The sequence below is a fragment of the Callospermophilus lateralis genome, chromosome 11, assembly GCF_048772815.1.
Source record: "Callospermophilus lateralis isolate mCalLat2 chromosome 11, mCalLat2.hap1, whole genome shotgun sequence".
In the NCBI taxonomy this organism is placed as follows: Eukaryota; Metazoa; Chordata; class Mammalia; order Rodentia; family Sciuridae; genus Callospermophilus; species Callospermophilus lateralis.
Window position 1 is genome coordinate 33,407,008 of NC_135315.1, and position 16,750 is coordinate 33,423,757.

The 16,750-nt window shown below is 35.6% G+C and overlaps 1 protein-coding gene across 1 annotated transcript in view; it reads left to right on the forward strand.

The window, feature by feature from the left end:
• Nucleotides 1–10,728, forward strand: part of Dhx40 (DEAH-box helicase 40) — a 43,305-nt gene extending 32,577 nt beyond the window's left edge. Inside the window, exons 13-18 of the mRNA XM_076870053.1 lie at nt 1,309–1,423; nt 2,671–2,779; nt 4,782–4,876; nt 8,002–8,071; nt 8,333–8,561; nt 9,393–10,728. Of these exons, the coding sequence (XP_076726168.1) occupies nt 1,309–1,423; nt 2,671–2,779; nt 4,782–4,876; nt 8,002–8,071; nt 8,333–8,561; nt 9,393–9,532 (758 nt within the window). The 3' untranslated portion in view covers nt 9,533–10,728. The remainder of the gene's footprint in view (nt 1–1,308; nt 1,424–2,670; nt 2,780–4,781; nt 4,877–8,001; nt 8,072–8,332; nt 8,562–9,392) is intronic.
• Nucleotides 10,729–16,750: the final 6,022 nt, after the last annotated feature.

Sequence of the window (16,750 nt, forward strand, 5' to 3'; positions counted from 1 at the left end):
TATATAAAGGTTAAAAACAGGCAAAACTCATCTGTGGGGTTTGAAGTCAGGATATTGTTGCCCTGATGGAAGAGAATGAGTAGTTAGAAGGCAAGCATAAAGGAGTCTTCTGGGAGGCTGGTCATCTATTCATTGAGTTGGCTGTTGAATACATTGGTATGTTTTGTTGGTGAACATTTATTGAGTTGTACAGTGTTGTTTTCTGTAGGTATGTTGTTATATTTCAGTGTAAAATTAGAAAAGAAAATGTTCATAGTAGGTCAGTTCTACATATTTGGAGGTCACGTTTAATTGCCTATAATTAGGAATTGGATAAATAGGGACTGGGTAAATTGTGTTATATTCCTCATTCCTCTGGGGAATACTAGATTGTTATACATTGTTATTTCTGATAATAATTCTATATGTACTGACATGGAGCTGTTACTAAATGGTTAAAGGAATATTAAGAACATATGTCTAATTTATGTAAAAATAAAACACTATGTACATATATTTTTGTAGGTGTTGAAAATATCTGGAAGGATACACACTAAATACAGATGGACTTCAAATTATGATGGGTTATGTTTCTATAAGCTGAAAATATCCTAAATTGAAAATGCACTCAATACACCTAACCTACTGAACATAACTTAGCAACACGGTACACAATAGAGTGTCTCTTGTTTACCCTCATGATTGCATGGCTGACAGGTTAGGAGCTAAGCCTCCTAACCTGCCCAGCATTGTGAAGTAGTATTGTACTACATACTGGGAAAAGATTAAAATTCAAAATTCAAAGTATATTTCCTGCAGAATGCTTTTTTTACCACTGTAAAGTGAAAAAATCATTAGTTGAATGATTGTAATTCAGGGACTGTCTAATTAATCATGGTTATCCTTGAGGATTAGTTTGGATTTTTTTTAGTACCATGAACATGGGTTACTTTTTTTTGTAGGTGGCCACAATACCTTATTTTATTTATTTATTTTTATGTGGTGCTGAGGATTGAATCCAGTGCCTTACATGTGCTAGGCAGGCACTCTACGACTAAGCTACAATAAACATTATTTTAAGAAGTAAATTCCAAATACTATTTTAAAGGCAAAGGAATTGAAAAAAGTAATGTCGTTGTTCTGGCAAAAGAAAAGGAGTTGTGGAGAAAATTAAGACACCCCCCCTGCCCCTCACAAGAAGAACTAATATAATTTTATCTTATTATATCCCAGAGGGTGAGGCAGATTTTGATGACTTTGGGAAAAAAAAGTGAATGTGGGCATTTAATGTAAAGTAGAACTAAGTTGCCTTCCTAATTCTCCTTTTAGTTGATCCAGAGTACCAGAAAGAAGCTGAACAGCGTCATCGAGAATTGGCTGCTAAAGCTGGAGGATTTAATGACTTTGCAACTTTAGCTGTCATCTTTGAACAGTGCAAATCAAGGTATGTGAGGTAGTCCTTTGGACTAGAAGATACTAGTTTTGATGTATAGCTCCAGAATGTACTTACTCTTGTGATGTTAAATGCTAAGCTTCAGTGGGGATGATATTGACTTCAAGGTATTTTGAATATCAGTGATATTATGTCAGGTGAGAATTACTTCCTATGCATTTATTATGTAATATTGATTCTCTTCTTTCTTCTCAAATCTTTCCTGACAATAATGTTACAGAATTTTGCTAGGTAATTTAGGTAAACAAATGATTGGATATTTTTTCATGCATATAAAAATAGATGTATTTACAATTTAATTTTTAATTTAGAAAAATTAACACTTATTTTTTTTTTAAAGGCAATTAACAGCACTTTTTTTTTAAAGAGAGAGAGTGAGAGATGGAGAGAGAGAGAGAGAGAATTTTAATATTTATTTTTTAGTTTTTGGCGGACACAACATCTTTGTTTGTATGTGGTGCTGAGAATCGAACCCGGGCCGCATGCATGCCAGGCGAGCATGCTACCGCTTGAGCCTCATCCCCAGCCCAACTCTTATTTTTTCAAACTTCTTTTTTTTTAAAGATATAGAGAAGAGAGAGAGAATACTTTAATATTTATCTTTCAGTTTTCGGTGGACACAACATGTTTATTTTATTTTTATGTGGTTCTGAGGATCGAACTCAGCGCCTTGCGTGTGCCAGGCAAGCGCGCTACCACTTGAGCCACATCCCCAGCCCTTCAAACTTCTTAATAATTTAACAGATCTCATAAAAGAGGTGACAATTGGGCTGGGGCTGTAGATTAGTGGCAGAGCTCTTGTCTAGCATATGTGAGGCACTGGGCTTGATCCTCAGCACAACATAAAAATAAACAAACAAAATAAAGGCATCTGTCTATCTACAAGTATCAAAATAAATAAATAAATTTTAGAAAGCTGACAATTGTTTGGTGGTTTCTTCTTGTCAGAGAAGTGAGAATGTTAGAGCCAGGAACTGGGCACATACTTGTAATTCAAGTTACTTGGGAGGCTGAGGTAGAAGGATTGCAAGTTTGTGGCCAGCCTCGGCAACTTAGTGAGACCCTCTCTCAAAAAAAATTTTAAAGGTCTGAGGATGTAGCTTAGTGGTAGAGCACCCCCTGGGCTCAATTCCCAGTACTGGGGGATGAGGGGAGAAAAGAAATAAAATAAGAAATGAGAATGTTAAATTGTCTTTCACTATAAATATTTTCAAGAGATCAGTATTTTTGTTTTTTAGTGGAGCTCCAGCTTCGTGGTGCCAAAAACATTGGATTCATTGGAGGTGCTTATTTTCTGCATTTCGTGTGGAAGCCCAACTTCGAGAGCTAATCAGGAAGCTTAAACAGGTAATTGCTATTTTTTTTTTTTCCTTAAGTAGCCTTTTTAGCCTATATATTCCATATGGAATTTAACTGATACATGCATAGTTACTTCTTACCACCTTCTCTTTCTGCATACAGTCATCTCCCTGACCCTGTGAATGATTCCTATTAGTAATGAAGAAATTTATCTGCAGAAATGAGGATATTTTAAAATAGCTTTACTGAAGTATAATTTATATGCAGCAAACTGTATGTATTTAAAGTGTATAATTTTGACATTTGTACAGACCTGTGAAACTGTCACTACAATCAAGATAATGAACACACCCACTTCCCAGAGTTTTTCATGTCCTATTGTAATCCATTCATCTTCCCTCATAGGCTTCCCTTTTCCTCCTTACCCAGGCAACCACTGATCTGCCTGTTGTGATTGTTCATAAGTTGGCATTTCCTTATATTTTATATAAATGAAATCATTCAGTATGTACTTTTTGGGAGGGGGTCTGGATTCTTTTTACTTAGCATAATTTATTTCAATTTTATACTTTATTGTGGTAGACCATATAGCATAAAAAAGAATTTTATCATTTTTAAATGTATTGGCATTAGGCATGGTGGCATGTGCCTGTACTCCCAGCAACTCTGGAAGCTGAAACAGGAAGATTCCAAGTTTGAGACCAGCCTCTGTGACTTAAGTACAGTGTCATTAAGTACATTCTCACTCTTGTGTGATCCTTGGTACTTTCTATCTCCAGATAGAAAATATAAAAAGTTTTTCCAGAATTTTTTCATCATCCCATAACTGAAACTCTGTACCTATTAAACAATAACTCTCCATTCCCTCTCTTCCCATTCTCCAGTAACCAATACTTTTCTGTCTTTTTATTTTAAATAATGTTTTCTATTTGCTTTGCCTTTATACTCACTAATCTTTTCTTTTGTAGTGTCTAATCTGTCATAAATTCCATCCATGGTATTTTTCAGATCTAGATGTTGTTTATCTCTAGACCTGGAAAGTTTTTTTCAGGTCTTTACTTAACTTTTTCTTTCTTCCTTTTTTCTCTTTATGGTGCTGGGAATCTAACCCATGACCTCATACATGCTCAGCAAGCCCTTTACCACTGAGCTGTATCCCCCTAGCCCTCCACTTAACTTTTCAAACATAATGTAGTCCATTTATAATATGTGTATAATTAATATCTATGTCAGTTCTGAGTTGATTTTGTTGGTTGATTTATATCTTCATTATAGGTTGTATTTTCCTATTTCTTCACATACTTAGAGTTGATGCCAAACCTTGTGAACTTTATCTTGCTGGGTGCTGGATGTTTTCTTATTCTAGTTATTAGAACCTGATTTTTTTTGTGGGGAGTCATGCTTATAAGATTTGTTATGTGGGATCAGAACAGTGCTCTGTATAGAAGTAGTTATTCCCTACTTCAAAAGCAAGACCCTTCTGTGTACACTACACAAAACCGTATGAATTATGAGATATTCTAGCTGACTTACAGGGACAGGTACCATTCTTTGACAGTGTGAATATACCTCTCTAGCTAGTAGATTCCTCGCATTCATAAACTAGTCCATACTCAGCTGAACACTTGAGGACCTTCTGCAGATCTATGTGCAATTCTCTTTTGTTACTGTAAATTTCATTCACCTTTGTCTTCCTGGTCTTTCAGCTGTGTCTCCTCAACTCGGGGAGTTCTCTTTGTTTCATTTTGGGTTTTCTTTTTTTGTGCCTTGGTCTAAGAAAGACGGTAGGCTGGGCAGTCCTTGAGCTTGCTTCAGTTCCTGTTTCTCAAGGGTCACAATCATCTGTTGCCTGATATATATGGTGTTCTGGAAATCATTATTTCATGTATTTTATCTGTCTTAATTATTTCAGGTGGAAGGGTAAATCTAGTTCTTCTTGCATCATATTGGCCAGAAGCAGAAGTCTTTTAAGAATATGGATTTTTCAAAATAAAAGATAATTTTGAATTGTTCTGTGAGGTTTACTACTGAATATATATTCTATCTACAGCAAAGTGATTTCCCAAGAGAGACCTTTGAAGGCCCTAAACATGAAGTACTACGAAGATGTCTTTGTGCAGGATATTTCAAAAATGTAGCTCGAAGGTAAGCAATATAAGCTTGAGGGCTGGATCAAGAACACTACTATATTTGGTTATAATACTGAACTATTTAATATTAAAGATTGGAGATTCAAATTAAGTTCTGAGGTGATGATGACTTCCATTTTGAGCTCTTTCATAATTGTCACTTGTACAGGGGGAGCTGCATTGGCCCAGAGTAGGGCAGGTCCAGCATGGGTTTATCACCTAAGGCAAGTAACAATGATTTTCTTGTAGAGATGTGGCCCCAAGCGGACGATGAGAGCCAAAAAGGTTGAGGATGGCATAGGAAAGGGGTAGCTTGGCAAGGAATGTCAGACTTTAGACAATTTGTGGAGGGGTTATTTGATCTGGCATGTGAGGATGTGAGGGTAGTGATGAGGGTATCTTCATAGGAAGGGTATGACACTGGTATGTGAAATTCATTATATACAGAGGAATAGATCATATAGCTAAGTATATTGATAATTAGAGTTAGAAATATGGAAGGTGAGAAAACAAACAATTTCTGAGTTGATTTGGAATTTCAAGTTATCATAATGAAATTATGATGGTACTTGATAGATGAATGGATAAATTGATTTGGGAATAAAAATAGTGTGTGTAATAAGTATTTGCGTGTATGTAAATAGTGTACACACATACCCTAGCTCTGAGAGGGACTGGGAGCAAGTCAAAAGAAAGACTTCCCCAGCTCCACAAAAAGAAAGACAGGAAGTATTCCAGAATGAGGGAAACTAATGGGACATGTAAAGTAAAGGTAATGTATGATTCTGAACTCAGTCCTTTTCTTTAAAGGATATTATTAGGACATTTGGTAGAACGTCAGTGGCATCTGAGGATTAGATAATAATAATGCATCAGTGTTAATTTCTTGGCTTTGATAGTTGAATTATAGCTATGTAGTAGAATGTCCTTGATTATAGGAAATGCACACGCAAGTTTTTGGGGATGGTGGGTGGCGCATCAGGTTGGCACCTTACTCTTAGTAGTTTAGGTAAAGAAGGTTTTTATATTATACCTCTAACTTTCCTTAAAATTTAGATTTTTTTTTTTTTTTTTTTTTGAGAATTTAAAAAATATGTTTTGGTCGCCTGCCATGTACATGCAAATGCTGGGCAGGTACTGCAGATAGAAAGGTGAAGTAGAATATGAGCTTCATTCTTTTTTTTTTTTTTTAATATGTATGTGTGTGTGTGTGTGTGTGTGTGTGTATATATATATTTTAGTTGGAGATGGACACAATACTTTTATTTTTATTTATTTATTTTTATGTGGTGCTGAAGATCAAATTCGGTGCCTCACAAGTGCTAGGCAAGTGTTCTACCACTGAGTCACAACTCTAGCCCCAGTCATTCTTGATGAAACTTAAGTCTAATAGAGGATACAGATAGGTAAGTGAATAATTATAAGGCAGTCAGTCTGATCTGGACTATAAGAGGAATATATGTAAAATACTGCAGAAATTCAATTGCAAGTTAGACTAGGGCTATTATTTTGACAGAGATTTGAGCCAAGTGCAGTGGTGCACGCCTGTAATACTAGCACTGGGGAGGGTGAGACAGGAAGATTGAGAGTTCAAAGCCAGTCTCAGTAAAATCGAGGCACTAAGCAATTCAGTGAGACCCTGTCTCTAAATAAAATTCAAAATAGGGTTGGGGAAGTAGCTCAGTGGTTGAGTGCCCCTGAGTTCAATCCCCAGTACCAAAAAAAAGAAAGACAAGTTTTTAGAGTGACGTTTATGTAGAAAAGTATAAACAAGGATAAGAATTTAAAGTGAAGTATATGTATTAGAAAAATGATACATGAGATTTTTCTAATTATCATACTTTAGTGAAAAAGTCAACCCTTTGAGCACAAATGCAGTATAATAAAAAAATAAAAAGTACTATATTCAAGACAGAATACATATGTAGGACTTAGTTTCATCATGTATTAGCTCTGAGATCTTGAGTCGGCTAGCTAATTTATTTGAGTCTTAGTTTTGGGCTTTGAATAAAGTGCATGGCTCTCAAAATTGATAGGTTGTTTTGAGAGTTTGCTATGAAAACATTTTGGGAACTCTTAATCACAAATACAACATTGTCATTAATATTACTAATTGTTGACCTGAAATGCTTATTCTTAGTTAAAATGACTGTTTAACTTGTATCATGGATTTGAAATGAATTGGTAGACATCTTATAGTGTCAGTTGAATAAATTTAAACCTCTGAGCAGAGTTTCTTAAGTTTTAGGTGCCTGGCTGCTGCATACTTCTGATGCCATGTGGAAGCCAAAGCTGCACCTTCCTGCATGGCCTCTCTAGCCAGCCATGGCACCTCAAACGAGAGCTGTCAAGCCAGCACCAGCAATTCAGCTGCCAGTAGTGGTCCTATATCTGCAGCTAACTCGCCTGATGCTGCATCCCTGCAGCAAAGTCTGCTGATAACCCAGATGGCATCCAATACAGCTGGTATGGTATAAGCTCTACTTTTGGGCAAATATTGGGTCATGCCTTCATTGGGGCAGTGGAGGATGTCATGCTGAGCCTTCAGGTTTGACATCACTTACCAGGAGCCTCTGGGAGCCCAGCCGGCACAGAAAATCAGCAACTGTTTGGCCTTTATTCCTATGAGATTAGGAACAATTTTTGTAGTAGTGTGTGCAGAAACAGGGTGATGTGACATTAAGCTCTTAAAGTTTTAGTGAGGTTCTGACAGACTTGCAAATGGATTAGTCTAATTAAGAAATTAAAATTTAAAAAAAATTTAAAGAAATTCAAATTTAAGAAATGGAGTATCAGCTCCATTTATTTTAGCATAAAGATACAATTAGTAGTGAAAGTATTAAGTGTAAAACTTCAGTTAAACTTATTATTAATAGCTTTATTGTTTCAGCAATGGAAGATGGTGTTCATACTATATAGTAGTCACTGAGAGAGTAAAAATTTAGGTATGGGCAAGTGTGTGTGTGGCTTTCTTAAACCAACTATTGTGATATTTCTTGGTATAAAGTGATTTTCTTCAAAAAAAAAAAGGTAAGCTTCTACTTATTGTGGTCTTTATAGTAGAACATACTATAATTGTTCATTTTTTTACTTCATTGTTCTACTGTTCTGGTCTTTATCATTTGGTTTTTCTATTTATAGATCTGTAGGGAGAACTTTTTGCACAATGGATGGGCGTGGAAGCCCAGTTCACATTCATCCTTCCTCAGCAGTAAGTACCTTATTTTTAATAAAGGGAAGGCATTAATAAAGATGTAGGAATAAGTAATATACAAATGCATTTACTTTTCATTTTGAGGTTAAATTTACATGTATCTATGTTACATAAACTTGTAAGGGTATTAGTTGCCTCCCGCCTCCTGTTTGAAGAAGATAGGAATTAGTTCAGAAAAATTTGAGCTATTATTTAGTTGGTCTAATGTAGAATAAGACAGGTTATAGTTTTCATCCTTAAATGAATTCTTTTGTGTAGCTTCATGAACAGGAAACCAAACTTGAATGGATCATTTTTCATGAGGTATTAGTTACCACCAAAGTCTACGCAAGAATTGTGTGTCCTATCCGTTATGAATGGGTGAGAGACTTGTTACCCAAATTGCATGAATTTAACGCACACGATTTGAGCAGTGTGGCTCGTCGGGAAGTGAGGGAAGATGCAAGAAGGAGGTGGACAAATAAGGAAAATGTAAAGCAGCTGAAGGGTGAGTGAATCATTTAATTATCAGCTGACATACACAGAGAGTTTCATTGAAACTTTTTTTTTTTTGGGTCAGGCGTTGAACCCAGGGTACTTAACCACTGAACCACATCCCCACCCCTTTTTCTTCTATTTTTATTTCTTTTTTTTTTTTTTGAGACTGGGACTGGCTGAGTTGCTGAGGCAGCTTTGAACTTATGATCCTCCTACCTCAGCCTCATGTGTGAGGTTTGGCTCATTAAAACTTTTTTTTTTTTTTTAATATTTATTTATTTATTTATTTTAGTTTTCGGTGGACACAACATCTTTGTTTGTATGTGGTTCTGAGGATCAAACCTGGGCCACACATGCCAGGCGAGCGCGCTACCGCTTGAGCCACATCTCCAGCCCTCGTTAAAACTTTTTGATGATCATACTGTATATTCTTATGTAACATAACTGGGAAATAGAACAGTGAAAAGTTTTGTACTACAATCCATAGGAGAGTCTTCAGAAATGTTATCCACTAGGTATTTGATTGCACTGTTATGCTAAGTGTACTATGCCACTGAGCTACATTCCTGACCATGTGTTCTTAGTTATTAACCACAGACTACATAGTTTCTTTGGGTTTTTTGTTTTGTTTCTGTGGTACTGGACTTTGTGCATGCTAGGCAAGCACTCTGCCACTGAGCTACATTCCCAACTCACATTATTACTTTTGATGGGGCAAAATGTAATTTTCTCTTTTTACCTTTTCTTAACATTGAAAAATCAGAGCATCTCTTTATGTTAATACCACTAGTGTTGAATCTCAAAACTAAATTTTTATTGGATTAATTTGTAATATTTTCAGATGGAATATCAAAAGAAATCCTAAAGAAAATGCAAAGAAGAAATGATGACAAATCCATATCAGATGCACGAGCTCGTTTCCTTGAGAGAAAGCAGCAGAGGACACAGGACCACAGTGACACACTGAAGGAAACAGGCTAAGCAGTGAACACTCCAATTCAGGAAGTAGGAAAAGCAGCCAGGAAATGTGCTTCTACTTTACCAGTTATTTCAGACAGCACTATGAAGAGGAAGTGGTCAGCATCTGTTATTAGCCTATGAGCTAAAAGCAAATCAAAGCTCACTGATACCAACAAATGAAATTTTGAAAGATTGGATTGGATTGCATGGTCATAGGCATTGATACAAGGAACCAGTGAAAGACAATACATGTAATATTTTCCTCACTTCAGTTTTGCTGGCCTTAACTGGTATCAAACGCTGTTATTGAGATATTTTCTAAGAACATTGAGTTGTATTTAATCAGCGTGTATTCCATTTGCATTGAAGCATTAAAAATTATTTTCCTTAAATCTCTTTAAGGCCTTCTTGTTGCTATTAGAATAGTGTTATATCAGGTATGTGACCATTTCCTTCAGAAGGCTGAACATAAGAGGTTTTTACTCAGCAATACTTAGATGTCTGTTTAATTGCTACAGAGCTTTATAGATATTTAGAGAAAAGAATCAAATAGTAAATAAAATTGCCTATGTCAGGATTCTTTCTTGAATTAATATTAATCCTTAAATTGATTTTTCTGGGGTTATACAAATTCCTTTTTATATAAAAATATATTGTTTAAAACAGTAGCTATAGCCATTAACCAAAGGACAGATGATATATATATATATATATATATATATATATATATATATATATATATATACACACGCACACACACACACATATATATAAAAGTTCTTTTTTAGCTGTACCTACATACTTGTATCAGCACCATGTATGTAGGTCTGGTAGTGCTTTCAAGCAACCCCTTCACACGACCTACTCTCTTGCTTCCATCTGCTTGGGTAGGACCATTTAAACATCTATTATGTTGATCTTGAAATGGGATTTCAAAGAAGCCAACACTATTTCACCAGTGTTTCAAATTGGAACCTTGAGGCTAAGTTAGTATTACACTCAGGCCACACTCAGCACTTGCCTACTCTTGTTTACTGCCTTGTATTCTAGTTATTTGTGTATTTGTCTGTCTCCCTCACTAGATTATACGCTCCTTGTGGGCAGGAACTGTGTCTTTTTCACCTTTGTATCTTTCATGACACCTAGCATAGTGCTTTACACATAGTAGTCACTGAATGTTTGTTAAATAAAGCTTTTAGTGTCATTAAAACTTAAAAGATGGTAAATGTGTGTTTTTAGATATTTTTGTGTAAAAACCAAGAGTCTGAATTTCTTTTAGGTATAACTAACTACTCTTTTCTAGGTTTTGCCTTTGGCATCTAAACAGCTTTATGTCCAGCACTAGAAACTAGAAGATTTTTGCTGTTTTTTGTGTTTTTTTTTTTTTGGTATTGGGAATTGAACCCAGGGTTTTGTGCATGCTAGGCCATCAGGGAGTATATTCCCAGCCCTTAAAGCCTTTCTTGAAAAAAATCACATGAGGACCCGAATCCCTGTGCCTTTCCTTGAAGGTGAGTGGTGATTGTTTTTCTGAACATTTCAGCATTGTTAATTTGTTCACTTTTATCTATAGTGCTCTGGACACTGTCTCTGCACATTAATTGTTTAGTCCTGTCAGTTTGTCTTTTTAGGTATGTGCTGTCAGTGTGTTTCCTTAAATGGGATAGAAGTATGCATGTATTCTTAAAAAGAGAGTTCTTTTAACTCAGTATTTATTAAGCACACATTCTAAATATATAGTCTGTATTCAAATTTCATCAGTTGTCCCAGTAATATCTTCTCTAGTATATCTTCTCTTCGTTCAATGATCTTCCTTTCTCCTTTACAGCATTAATCACCACCCCCCCACCATCATAATATGGGCTAGTTATTTTATAGGAAGTTTTCAATTTGAGATTCTTTAGTGTTTCCTTGTGGTTAGATGTATTTGAATGGAAAACTTCATAAGCAATATGGTGTCTTTCCTGGGTATAACATCTAAAGTTATATGGTATTTGCCCATTATCAGTGATAATTAGGTTTTTTGGGGAGGTCACTGGGGATCAAACCCAGGGGTACTCTAACACTCAGCTGTACCCCCAGCCCTTTTATTTTTTATTTTGAGATAGGGTCTTTCTAAGTTGCTGAGACTGGCCCCAAACTTGTGATCCTTTTTTCCTTAGTCTCTGAATTGTTGGGATTATAGGCATGATTTTAACTTTGATTATTGGTTAGGTTTTTTTTTTTTCCCCTTCAATCGAGTTACTCTTACAATTCATAAGAATTTGATAGGGTGATACTTTCAAATATGTAAAATATCCTCATAAAATATGAGGATTTTTCATCAATTGCTTGAATCAATTTTATTGTTATGGTTGCCAGTTGGTGTTTATTTCAAAAATTCTATATTTATTTGTTGGTAGTATATTGTAAGGAAGATCCATTCTTTAAAGGATGAATCTCCAGTAAACAGACGGATGCTAGGAACAGAATGGATGAAGAATAAATTGGAAAGATTGGGAGGTATTTAAGAGGGCTGGCAAACAGTCCAGTTTATTTGGTACATAGAAGGGGTAGTAGGCTCAAAATGTCAGTTGAGGTCAAGCCAACCTTTTTGAACTATTCTGTGGGATATATAGATTTGTTAGAGGGAAATTACATCATTACAGTTTTTTGTTTGTTTTCGTTTGTTTTGGGTACTGGGGATCAAACCAGGGGTGCTTCCCCACTGAGCCACTACATCCCATCCCTTATTTTTTATTTTGAAACAGGGTCTCACTAAGTTGTTGATGCTTGCCTCAAACTTGGAATCCTCCTGTCTCAGCCTCCCAGGTTGCTGGGTGGCATGCACCACTGCACTCAGTGTTTTAAATTAATTGTGGCAATTCCCATTTTCATTGAGAATGCTCTAAGAGGAGTAGTATCAAAGGAATGCTTGATCTTATTAAGGCAAAAAGGTGGAAAGAGCCTTGAGAAAGGGTGGTGGTTTTGGAGGAGTTTGTTCTTAAAAGAATGTGAATTCACTTTCAAATGACTAAATCAAAATGAAAAATGTTATAATAGAAAAGCAGACATGGGACTTGGGTTGTAGCTCAATGGTAGAGTGCTGGCCTAGCACGTATGAGGCACTGTGTTTAATCCTCAGCACCACATAAAAATAAAATAAAGGTATTGTGTCCATCTACAACTAAAAAATATTTAAAAAAAAAGCAGACAAAGGACATGTTATTTCATCAAAAAGAAAATACAAATGGGCAGGAAATAAAAAATAATGAACCCTATTAATAATTAGGAAAATACAGATGAACAGTGAGACGCCATTCATTACCATCAGATTGTCAATAGTTAATATTCCTGAAAAGTATTGGTATAGGAGAATAAATTGCCATTATTTCACAGAACACGTTGGTAATATCTAACAAAGTTAAAGATGTGTACAACCTGTGACCCAGTAAGAAAGTGTAGATTTTAAGCTTCTTTATGGACTTATACATACTTTTCCTCATAAAATTTGATTCTTGGAGGTTTAGCATCAACTGTTTTTGTTTTTTGGTGGGTGGGGTACTGGGATTGAACCCAGAAATGCTTTACCACTAAACTACATTCCCAGCCCTTTTTATTTTTATTTTAAGACCTAGTCTTAAAATAAAAATAGGGCTGGGCTTGGTGGCATACACCTCTAATCCCAGTGGCGGAGGCTTAGGCAGGAAGATCTCAAGTTCAAAACCAGCCTCAGCAAAAGCAAGGCACTAAGCAACTCAGTGAGACCCTGTCTCTAAATAAAATACAAAATAGGGCTGGGGATATGGCTTAGTGCCCCAGTGCCCCTGAGTTCAACCCCCAGTACCAAAAACAAAAACAAAAAAGTTGCTTAGGGCCTTGCTAAATTGCCGAGGCTGGCTTCAAATTTATGATCCTTCTGCCTTATCCTCCCAAGTCACTGGGATTACAGGCATGTCTGGCTATAATCAACTGTTGTTATTAAATATAGCATTCATAAAAATGTTAAATATAGAATTCATTAAAATGCTAAGCATACCATTGTTTTTAGTAGTAAAATATTATAATATACATAGACATAATATGTCCACATGGCTAAAATATATAGGTATCAATTGGGAATGGTTGAGTAAATTGTGATAATGTTTTGTACAGCAGGGAAAATAATTTTTGAGGTTCCTGACACCTATTCCTAAACTTCTGCAGAATAGATGAACCAGTTCATATTTTTATGCAGTGTTATAAATGCACTGTACCCTTGAGTTCCCTCATATTCCAATAAGACAAAAAACAGTGCCTTATTGTTATCTTAATTTTCTTATTTAGATATTTAACACTTGTTTCATATGTTAAAACTGTCCATGGGAAATAATAAAATTATCTGGTTAATATTTGATAAAGCCAGATAGTAAATACTTCAGATTTTCAAGCTGTACAATATCTATTGTAACTTCCAGTTATTGTAGTAGGAGAGCAACCATAGACAATGCATAAATGAATGAAAATCACTTCGTTCCAATAACATTTTTATTAGAGAAAATGAAATTCAGATTTCATATAATTTATACATGTCAGGATTTTTTTTTTTTTTTTTTTTTTTTTTTGGTACCAGGGACTGAAACTGGGGCGCTTTACCACTGAGCCACATCCTCAGCTCATTTTTTATTTTTTAATTTTGAGACAGGGTCTTACTATGTTGCTGAGACTGGTCTCAAACTTTTAAATCTTCCTGCCTCAGCCTCCCAGTACCTTGGATTACAGACATATAGCATTGTACCTGGAAATAACCAGGTTTTTGGTTAGTTTTGCTTAATCTACTTTTATCAGTCATGACATGGTGAGGGTATTTTAAAAAATAATTTCTAATGTGTATTAAGTTTGGTACATATTCAGATTGGGCTAGGTTTGTTAGGTGTATTATACAAAAACTGTTCATTGTGAGGAACATGAAGCCTTTAAAATTCAGAATTACTTTTCCCATTATCAATCTGTTTTCTCAAAGCCTTTATAAAAATAATATAATGCCAAGTATTTATTTTTGTATTGTACTACTGAAAAATATTTGTCAAAGGTGCAAATTAGATTATAATTCCTTCAAGCTTTTATTTTTTATTTAGCCAAAACCTTATTTACCCAATGTCAGTCTTCAGCCATTCCAAGGAAAAATTTATTACCATTAATAAAGTATGTGCTTTGCTGTTGACACAACATTCCCAGAGTGTGAGGAGACTTGTTTATGGGTCATGCTTTGCTTTTAATTGGAGATGGAAAAAAAAAAGATAAAAAGTACATATTGAGAAATGGGGGTGGGAGATTAACAATCATTTTCACACTCTTAGCCTCATTGCCTTTTTGCTCTATTAATCTTTCCAGCTTCCCGTGACTTTTGGGATGGGAAAGTGATGTTGCAACTTGGCATCTGACTTCTTACTGGTCAGCAGGGTTAAATGCTTCTGGGTTTTTCTGTCCATATTGCTCTGTGATGACTATATTTGTTTGTTTGTTTGTTTGGGGTACTGGGAATTGAACTCAGGGGTGCTTTACCACTGAGCTGTATCCCCAACCCTTTCTATGTTTTGATACAGGGTCTTGCTATATTTAAACCAACTTTCCATAGATGGCTTTTTAAGGTAATGTCTTGAGCTGTTTCATTCCTCTCCTGGGATGTAATTTAACTTTTAGAAAATATGGGAGGAGCCTGTATAATGTGACCAATTTCCAGTTTGGATTCCCACAGGCTAATCTTGGCTTTTTTGGTTGGAACATGATAAAAAAAACTTGGTATAGTGTCGAAAGCCTGTAATCCTCATTTGGGAGGCTCAGCCAGGAAGATTGCAAGTTCAAGGCCAACCTCAGCAACATAGTGATAGCCTAACTCAAATAAATAAAATGGGCTCCTAGGTTCAATCCCTGGTAACAACAAAAAAAGCAAAATCTCATTAAAACAGAAAGGCCATTAAGGTTTATTCCCTTGCTTTCTAAATGATTCTTTCATTTTTTTCCATACTTTGTTGGGAGGTTGCCTATAATCTGTTTTGTACAGAGCCAAAATAACAGTGGACACTATGTTGACCAAGACCCAATCAATACTCATTTTTTTACTGGTTTATGATAGGCTTGCTGCTCTTTTATCTTGCTTGAAAAGATAAAGACCTAATCTAATTCTGCTGGGATTCCTATCAGTAGCCTTAAGGGGTGCTGAGATGATTCAGAGCTGCTGTTTAAATGGCAAAACCAGTTATCTTTAAATATATTTCTCATGGTTTGACTTGTAATTGCAATTGCAAATATTTGGTATAAAATATTAGTTTTGATGTTCTGCTTTCAGTATTTGATTTTGAATATCCAAGAGAGATGCCTTTGTGATTTTTGCAATGCAGCTAGCTCAAGTTTTGTGTGTATGTGTGTGTGTGTGTGTGTGTTTGTGGTACTGGGGATTGAACCCAGAAGCATTCTACAACTGAGCTGCATTCCCAGCCCACCCCTTCATCTTTTTTTTTTTTTTTTTTTTTTGAGACAGTGTCTCACTAAAGTGCTTGGGGTGGGAACTTGTGATCCTCCTCCTCAGTCTTTGGAGTAGCTGGGATTATCCACATGCATGCAGTTTAAGAGAAGGGGGACCTTGGTGCCAGGGCTTATTTAATATGAACAGCTAAAGAGAAGTCCTATAATAGGATTTTCTTGAGGTGTGAAGTGTCATTCTGTTGGGGATTTATACACATACACAAACACACATAATAGTTCCTGGCATAAAATACAAAATTAGTGGCACAATATAAGTTTCCTTTATAGATTTTGAGAAACTGGTACTCCTGGAAATAACAGACCAAGCAATACAGTTTTTGCTAATGAAACTTGCTGCAACTCACTACAAGGACCTACTGTTGATGAACATTGTGAAAAAAAATAGCTTAAAATTGAAAAAAACCTGACCAATTTATCTTATTAATATGGCTACCTTACTAAAACACTTTCTAAAACCGAAAGCCAAGGTGATTTGCAGCAGTCTGTTAGAAAAAAGTTTCTGGGTAGCAGGATTTGTTTTGTGGTTTATTAAGTTGTCAGAAAAATTCTGTCTTTTAACTTAAGGTAGTGCCTGATAACAATGCCATTCACATATTGCTAAGGAAACAAATTTTAACAGTGCTTCATCCTTTGGGGTATTTAAATCAGAGATTTGACAGCCTTTCTCCTGCCTCTACACTGTTAGCAAGGACAGCATATATCCATAAAAAGCATCTTTTATTACCCCCCTCTCAA